The 8,741-nt window shown below is 55.9% G+C and overlaps 1 protein-coding gene across 1 annotated transcript in view; it reads right to left on the bottom strand.

Annotated features, from left to right (window-relative positions):
* Window positions 1–264: 264 nt before the first annotated feature.
* SNCB (synuclein beta) overlaps window positions 265–8,741 on the bottom strand; it is a 30,082-nt gene continuing 21,605 nt past the window's right edge. Inside the window, exons 3-7 of the mRNA XM_006763697.2 lie at window positions 8,231–8,368; window positions 5,592–5,633; window positions 5,255–5,373; window positions 1,243–1,332; window positions 265–900 (exon numbers count right to left, since the gene is read on the bottom strand). Coding sequence (XP_006763760.1) covers window positions 868–900; window positions 1,243–1,332; window positions 5,255–5,373; window positions 5,592–5,633; window positions 8,231–8,351 — 405 coding nt within the window. The 5' untranslated portion in view covers window positions 8,352–8,368 and the 3' untranslated portion in view covers window positions 265–867. The remainder of the gene's footprint in view (window positions 901–1,242; window positions 1,333–5,254; window positions 5,374–5,591; window positions 5,634–8,230; window positions 8,369–8,741) is intronic.

Below are 8,741 nucleotides of genomic sequence, written 5' to 3'. Positions count from 1 at the left end.
TAGCAGGCGCTTCACCGCCCAGCAGGTGGCTCCCGAGGCTGCCTCCCGCCTCCCAGCCAACTGCTGGTCCCCGCCCGGGAGAACCCTCTCCCCAGATCATTCCACTGGGAGGGTGGGAGGCTGAGAGGCTGAGGTCCGAGGTTGTCAGTCTCACACCTGGGCCGAGGTTGCCCGGCCCCAAAGAGGGGAGTGGGGCAGGTTGAGACTTGGAAGTCCGTCGGCCACCCCCATCTGGCGCCCCAGCCCTGCCCGTGTGGCGCCGGCTACAGACAGGTTGACTTTATTCGTGGACACGTCGGGGGCGGCTGGGCCGCCCGCCCAGAACACGCTCACACAGGGGCTGGGGGACTCTCCATGCCACAATCACGACACACAACGCCCGCGCTTGGACCGGACCGGCTGGGGGAGGGGTATGGCACAGCCTGACTCCCGGTTTTGGTAAAAAAAAAAGGTTTTGGGGTCGATGTGGGAGTGGAGTGGGGGATTCTGGAGGGGTCGCTCAGAGAGCCTCTGTTGGGTGGGGTAGGGCGCCGTCGCTTTCGGATCTTGGTTTAAAAACACAAAACACATAGAACATGCTACATCCGCGCAGACACTGGACGGGATGGGGCGGGCGGGGCAACACAGGTGGGGCGGCGAGGCTGCCCTTGTCTTCTGCAGGCCAGGCCCTGTCCACGCCCCAGGGTTGGATGCTGGCGGGTAGGACAGACAGATGGACAGATACTAACACAGGCTCCGAGGGGGCGCCTTGGAGTGTAGGAAGATCTCGTATTTGGGGAGCAGGGGTTGAAGGACAGCCCTGGCTCTGGGAGGTGAGGCAGGGACCAGGAAAGAATTGTGCTGCTGGTGGGGGGCCCTCCTGGCCCCTTAGGCCTCTGGCTCATACTCCTGATACTCCTCCTGCATCAGAGGGATTGGGGTGAAGTGGAAAAGAGCAAAAGAGGAAGGGGTTGGGAATCAAGTGGCCAGGCTCTGGGCCTGAGACCTCTCCCTGTTAAGGAGGAACAGTGCACCCCCCCCCCGCCCCCGCCCAGGCAAGGAACTTGCAAGTCAGAAACAGCCTGGCCAGTCCTGGGCAGGGTTCCCTGGGGCCCAGTGCTACACCCCATCTGTCCTCCCTCCATGCTAACACCTATGGGGACCTGGCCCAACCCTACCCTGCCAGGGACCTCCCACCCCAGCTGGGGATGGCAGCTATCCCCCGGGGTGCCCAAAGCCCCACCCAGCCCTGCTACCCCTCACCTGGGGCGATTCCTCATAGCTCACTCCTTCTGGCTCCATCAGGGGCTCTATCAGTTGCTCCTCCGCAGCTTCCTGGGCCATTTCCTCAGGCTACAGGCCGAGAAGGGACAGGGCCTGTGAGGGCAGCCAGGGATGCCCCCCAAATTCCGACCCTGGGAAGCCCTTGGCTGATTAGGGGAAGGTGAGGCTTTGTTGGCAGTGCAACCAGAATTTCTAATTAAATTGCTTATGTGGAAGTGGATGAATGCACGAGAAGTGAAATCCCTCCAAATCCTGCTTGAAGCTGGGGGTGGGGAGTGGAGCAGGGCTCGCCATACCCTTCTCCCCAGCACCTGGCAGACTCCTGCACTTCCATCATTTTTACTGATTGGGATGGGAAGATAGCGCACACAGTCACCCATTTATCCCCCCGCTTGCGTCAGGCTCTGTGTGGGGCATTGGGACCCCAGAGATAACCCTGGAGGCTCCTCTGGCTGGAGATGGAGGCTCACAGATGGGCTGGGTAGGGGCTCTGAGCCATTCCCCTGCCACCTTCCATCCATCCCTCCCCCGCGGCCCTGTGTGGCCTGGTTTCTTCAGCTGTTGCTATTTTAAGATAAGCTGGAAGCAACAGCTCAGTGGTGTTGCTTGGATGTGTGAGCTAAGACTCTAGTCCCTTCCCTCTGCACCTGCTCCCCAGCCTGGTGCAGGCCAGTAGGCATGCAAACGAGGGGCTGCCAGACACATGGCCAGCCACTTGCAGGTGAGCACAGTACGTGCACAAACATGGGATGGAGCTGACTGCACACACAATAACCTGGGGTCCAAGGTAGGGCTGCACAAGGCCACATGGGCCAGCACACACCTGGACCCCTGGGGAACCTGTAGGGAGGAGGGCATACCACCTCCCCCACTCCCACAAGTACCACTGTCCCTCCCTCCTGGGTGGAGATAAGACTCTTGAGATCCTGAAGGGCTGACACTGAGACAGATCACGGTGCACGGTAGTTGTACCGACTCCATTCAAGCAGCTTCAGCTCCTTCGAACTACCTGTCTAGGTGGACCCCCTGGGCAAAGCAGTTCACAGCTCTTGACCTGACTCATTCCCCTCAGTGTCCAGATGGATATACCGAGGCCCAGGAGGTGGGGAAATGTTAGTTTAGTCACCCAGCTATAATCAGAATCCAGGAAAGAAAAATCCCAACCTGAGCCCTGGCCGTTGTAGCTCAGTTGGGTGGTGTGTTGTCCTGTACACCAAATGGTGGAGGGTTCGATTCCCACTCAGGGTACATACCCAAGTTTCGGGTTCGATCCCCGGTCAGCACAGTCAGGAGGCAACTGATTGGTATTTCTCTCTCACATCCATGTTTCTCTCTCTCTCTTCCTGTCTCTGAAATCAATTTTAAAAAATTCCAGCTCAAGCACATTGCTTGGAAACAATTTAGAAGCCCAGTAAGAGTAGAAGGATGTGTGCCTTGTAGTTTCATCACACATGGATTCCGCACAATAAATATGGAGACCAATAGTACATAGCGCAGCTTCCTGCTGAGTGGAAGAAGCCGGGAACAGAAGAGCATCTACTTAAGGATAACATTTATAGGATGTTAAAAACACCCAGCTAATTTGTGATGCCAGAAGGCAGGAAGCATGGACAGGGAGGCAGGGCCAGGCTGCAGGTGGGAGAGTGAGGCGCTGAGGGTGCAAGTGTTGAGAAGGCAACCATTCTCAGCACCATGGAAATGAGGCCCCAGAATGAGTGCACCCCTTAAATTATGTGCCCCAGACACCTCCCTCATCTCACCTTAGTCTTGGCCCTGGTGGTAAGGACTGGAAAGGGGTAGAAGGTGGGCCTCCGGAAGGGCTGGTGTTCTGAGTTTTGATCTGGGTTCTGCTAACGTGAAGGTGTTTCCCAGTCTGGCCACTAGCTGTCTGGCATCAGGGATGTCACTTCACCGCTGACCTCAGCAGCCTCGGTGTGAAGTGGGATGGTGTCTGCTCTGTAGGCGTACAGGAGGCTTCCAAGATGCCGTACGTGAGCAGGCTGGGATGGGACACACTCAAGAGCACGCATGCTGGGCTTGCCCAGGTTTCCCCATGCTGGGTGGCCCCCGAGGGCTGTGGTTTGGATTGTAAATCTATGATCTTGCGCTTTCTTGGGAGAGGAGGCTCGAGGTGCTGGTACGAGGTAGACGGCCAGAGAAAGATGGTTCTGTGCAAATGCCTCTCACAAACAGCCCAGACCTGCCTCTCTCTTGCACCCCAGCCCCCAGCAGAGGTCCTAGCACCAGTTGGCATTAAGTGACTCCAGTGATATGGACCTGAGCTTATCTTCCCAACCACTTTCTCAGGGAGGCAGGCACGCATGGGGTCTTGGGCAAGTCACTTCACTTCTTTCGAGCCTCAGTTCCTGCATCTGTAGAATGGGCTAATTGTGGTGCCTTCCACAGAGGGACATTGTGAAGAGTCAATGAACTCCTCTATGTAACACGTCTAGAGCAGTGCCTGCCCATAGAATAGGTCAATGAATGGGAGCAATCACTGGAAACATAATAATAAGAAATGAGAGGCCTTACAGCTGGTAAAATGCATGGGCAGGACTTGAAGCGGAAGGAACCAACTGTGCAAGTGTCTGGAGTGGAGAATGGGGTGGGGTCTCCCTCAGCCTGATGGATAACTCACGTGGAATGCACACTGACTTCCCAAACCAGGTGCAGAAGAAGGAGCCCCCACCCCACAGAGGCAGAGTCTGCCCCTGTAGGTGGACAGACATGCATCATCCCACAGGGGGATGAATGTCTGTGCAAAACATATGGGCCCAGAGTGCAATACAGAGTGCATGGTGCACTTCCATGCACACCTGTGCTCACAGAGCCCCTGGGGGCAGACACGGACGGCTCACAGGGTCATGGGGCCACTGTGTCTTACTGAGCACTCACTGTATGCAAGCCTGTCTCTTCACCAGTGCTTCTCACGGTGGGGTCTCTGAACCTGCAGTATCAGTATCACCTGGATTCTTGTTAGAAATGCAAATTACCAGGCCCTACCTCAGAAATTCTAGGGTTGGAGCCAACAGTCTGTATTTTAACTTGGCCTTCTGGTGATTCTCATGCATGCTTCCGTGTTGAGGACCTCTGATCTATGTTAACTCTAATTTATATAAGAGCCCTATTGTGTTCCTCTCCCATCTTACAATCAAAGATTCAGGCTCAGAGACATGACGAGACCCGCCCATGGTTACACAGTCAGGAAGTAGTGGAGCTGGGATTCAGATCCAGCTCTGTGAGGTTCCAGAGCTCACAACGCTTATTCTGCAGTGTCCTCCTGCAGGCACCTGTCTTATGCACACACGGAGAGCCACCGCCACTACCTGGGGGGACATGCCTGCACAAACATGTGACATACAACTCCCCCTTCCCGCTCCTCCCTGGACCTCACCTGTTCAAGCCTGTCTCAGGGCCTTTGCATGAACTGCTGCTACTGCCTGAAATACATTCCCCGCTTGGCTTGCCTCATCCCTTGGGTGTCAGCTCAAATGTCACCTCCTCAGAGAAGCCCTCTTAGCTACAGCAGCCCCGCATCCCTTGACTATCTATCCAATCACCCTGTTGTCTTTTCTTCATAGCATCTATTCCTGTCAAACACAATCTTGCTTACTGGTTGGCTTTTCACTGTCTTCTCTCACTGAAATGTCAGCTCCATGAGTGCAGGTAACTATTCATTGCAGTAATCCCCACAACAATTCCTCTCTGGTATAAATACTTTTTGAATGAAAAGAAATGAGCCATCAATGACACTTGCAGACGTGGCCAGGAGTGGTCCAGGTCACACTTGCAAGCAGGATACATGTGCACAGCCAGATCTGGGTCATGGTCACAGGGAGCCCCACACCTCTACACCCCTACACTCTCTAACAGGGTCCTGCAGAAGGTGAGGTAAGGTGGCTGGCTGGCGTGGCAGGGAGCCTGGTGGCGGGTTGATGGGCACGTGTGTACATTTGTCGTCATTCATGTGTGTGGTGGAAGGACTGCTCACCTTCAGATCAGTGGGGAATTCCTCCTTCTTCATCAGGCCTGTGGCTGCTGCGATGTTCCCAGCCCCAGAGAACATAGCTCCTCCCAGATGTGACGCCTGCTCCTTGGTTTTCTCAGCCACTAGAGTAGGGAGAGGGTTAGGGAAGGGGTTTGGGGGTCAAGGTGAAGGAGACATAGGTGCCCCCTCCCCTGCAGTGACCCGGGACCTGCCTTTCCCATGGAGCACCCCCTAAATCCTTGGGGGTGCCCTTTGCTACCACCCCTACCCCCACCCTCTGGAATCAGGCAGCTCTCAGGCTGGGGGAGGGAAAGGGGCTGTGCCAGGGCTGGGCTGGTACCTGAGGTGACGCCTTGTACCACCCCTTCTCGGGTCTTGTTTCCTGCAGGAAGATAAAGGGCACATTTAAGGCTGTGAGCTGAGGGGTCAGAGACTCTGGAAAGCACAGTGGCTACACAATGGGCAGAGGGACCTGCTTGGCAGCCGGCATCCTGGCCCCATCACTGCCTCCTCGGGCTCCAAAATCCTACAAGTCCCCCTCATCGCTGCACTGAGCCCCCACACCTACTTCCTTAGGGCGTCAGTTCTGCCCGCTGTCTGTTCCTCACCACCCCTACCTGCCCTGATACCTGCACCCTCAGGGGGCTGTTGTTTGAGCACCAGCACTGTACAAAGCACCAGTTCATTTAATTCTTGGGCAGGGGGTAAGGGGGTGGGGCTGGGGAGCTGGTGAGGGTGGGGCTGGGGGGCAAACTGGCTATGTATTTCGAAGGTGCCCCTGGTGCCTGACTGCCCACATCCTACCTATGGATGCTGCCATATGACCTCCACCCACTCCATTTCTCCTAAAGACTCTTTACTCCTATCAAGGGTACAGATTCCTCCTTCTGGCCGGAGTGGAGTGTCTTAGGTGCCTGATGGGCCTATGGGTGATGTGCAGGTTGTGACTGACACCTATGGCAGGGCTGGGTCTTCCCAGGAGAGCGGCAACTTGGTCACAGCAAAATGTGGGGCTGCTAGGAAAGGCAAAGGGGGCTGATCTGAGGTGAGGGGAGCCCTCCAGGGAGAGAGGAATCTCCTATCCTGAGGATTTGGCAACTCAGACAACAGCCGAGAGACCCAGAAATCAGTGTGTGGGCGGGCTGACACCCCTGGGAGGGGGTGGGGCAGATGTGGGAAGACAGGATTCTCACATCCCAAGCCAGCAATACCCAGGGACAGGGGTGGGGGGCGGGGGGGGGGGGCAGGTGTGGGAAGACAGGATTCTCACATCTAAAGCCAGCAATACCCAGGGACAGGGAACAGCTGCGTGTGTACCCATTCCTTCCTCCCAGAAACCTTTTTAGGCACCTGCTCTGTGCCCGGCCCCCGGCCAATCACTCACTGTTGGGTGGGGTACGAGGAGAGCAGATTTGGTGCTCAGGACCTCAAGCAGTGGGGAGAGGGCCTCCAGCCTCCAGGGGTATGTGATCGGGGAGAGGGCATTGCCAGGGCTTGACAGATGGGAGCAGGTGGATGTGCAGAAGGGAGACTGGAGAGGGTACTCTAAGCACAGGGAACCATGCAGGCAGGGCAGAGAGGTGTGCGTCTGGGGCCTGCAGGAAGCACATCGAGGTGGTCCGTGTGCCTGCAGAGATGGGGATGGGGATGGTGAGAAACAACGCTGGGAACATAGACTGAGGAGGGACCATGTCAGGCTACAGAGAGCTGAGGCTTAACAGGGTAGGAACTGCGAGTCCTTGGTGGCTCCTGTGCAGGGGGAGGAGGCAGAAAGGAGGCCAGAATGGGTTCCAGTAGGTGTGGGCTCAAGCCTTTTCCCCGACTCCATCACTGCTGCCCTAGCCACGCTTGCTTGGTGGCTACACTACCTTCCAGGGGACATCCTGGGCTTTGTGCTGTCCCCAGAGGTCGCTGGGACCTTTCCAAACTGAAATCAGATCCTGTCAGTGCCTGTCTTCTAATCTCTTGTGGCAACTATAATGCTTTGCCATGGTCTCCAAGGGCCCTTCATGAACCAGCTCTTGCCCACCAACCATTCCTTTTGCTCTCTAGCCGTTGCCAACCCCATCTTGGTTCCTTATTCTCAGGACTCAGCTCCAATGTCACCCTCTTCGATCCCAACCCCCACCAAAGTGGCCCCCGCCCCAGCCCCTTGTCAAATCCCACTCCTGTGTCACCATCAGGAGAGAAGGTGCCTTTGGCTCTCTTGTCCACTGTTACGTCTCTGGGAGCCATGAAATGGCTGACACATAGTAGGTAGTCAAGTATTTTCCAAATGACCACAAAGCCAAAAGTAGCCCCCTTCCGCCTGCACAGGAGACATTCTACCCACTGCACACAAGGAAGGCCCGAAAACAGGTTGGGTTCAGTACATGCCAGTTTCTGGGCCTTGCCTGCCTTTATAGGAACGATGCTGCAGGCTCCCTCCTCTCTCACATCTAGGGTGAGAGATTTGGCCACTTGGCCTTTGTCCTGATGCCGGCTGGCAACTGCGAGGAGGGGGCCTGGAGGGGAGATGGCACTGGGGGAACTACAGGCACTGGGAGGCACGGAGAGCAACTCAGGTGGCAGTAGGTGGGGAGGAGGGCTGGAGGGAGTCCCAAAAATATAGGAGGGAGGCAGCAGGGGAGGGGTGGGGCCTTGCAGTCCAGAAAGCTTGGCTTCAACTCCAGCTTCCGATCTTATCAGCTTGTGTGACCTTGAGCAAGACAGTGAAACCTCTGGGGAGGCCAGCCCTGGTCTGTGGAATGGGCAGGAGAATTAAATGAGGGAATAGGTGCTATGGCATTTCACACAGCACTTGGCGGAGAGAAAGGGCTCAAACCAGGTGACTATTAACGGGAAGAAGGAGGAGGAGGAGGAGAAAAGGAAGACGACCTGCTTTGATCACTTGCTCATCCCTGGCCTTGCCGCTGAATCCCACCCTCACCAGCCCTGGCTCCCATCCTCCCGCAGCCCCGCCCCTCGCCCCTCGCCCACCGACGTAGAGGACGCCCTCCTTGGTCTTCTCCGCCGCCTCCGTGACCCCCTGCTTGGTTTTCTCCGCGGCGGCCACGACGCCCTCCTTGGCCATGGACAGGCCCTTCATGAACACGTCCATCCTGGCGGCCTAGGGTGGGCGAACACACGGCACGGGGCGCTGGTCCTGCACCCTCACCCCAGCGTTGCAGGCTCGATCCCCAGTGCAGGGCATGCAGGACGCAGTTGATCAATGATTCTCTCTTATCATTGATGTTTCCATCTGTCTCTTCCACTTCCTCTCTGAAATCAATAAAAATATATTTTTTAAAAGAGTCAAGCTACTTTGTAGGTATGTTGACCTGCTACTGAAAAGCTGATGCATGCTGCGTTTAAATTGATTTTTGTTAACCTGTCATTTAGTGCTCTTGGGTTAAAAAAAGTCTTCTCTGTCCTGTACTATGGAATTAGCAAGTTCAGAAAAGATGTCAAAATGGCTCAAATTCATCCTGTCTTCAAAGATGAAATGTAA

Source organism: Myotis davidii, unplaced genomic scaffold (genome assembly GCF_000327345.1).
Source record: "Myotis davidii unplaced genomic scaffold, ASM32734v1 scaffold319, whole genome shotgun sequence".
Classification (NCBI taxonomy): Eukaryota; Metazoa; Chordata; class Mammalia; order Chiroptera; family Vespertilionidae; genus Myotis; species Myotis davidii.
The sequence above is the reverse complement of the archived record's forward strand: the minus strand, read 5'-3'. Positions and strand labels throughout refer to the sequence as shown.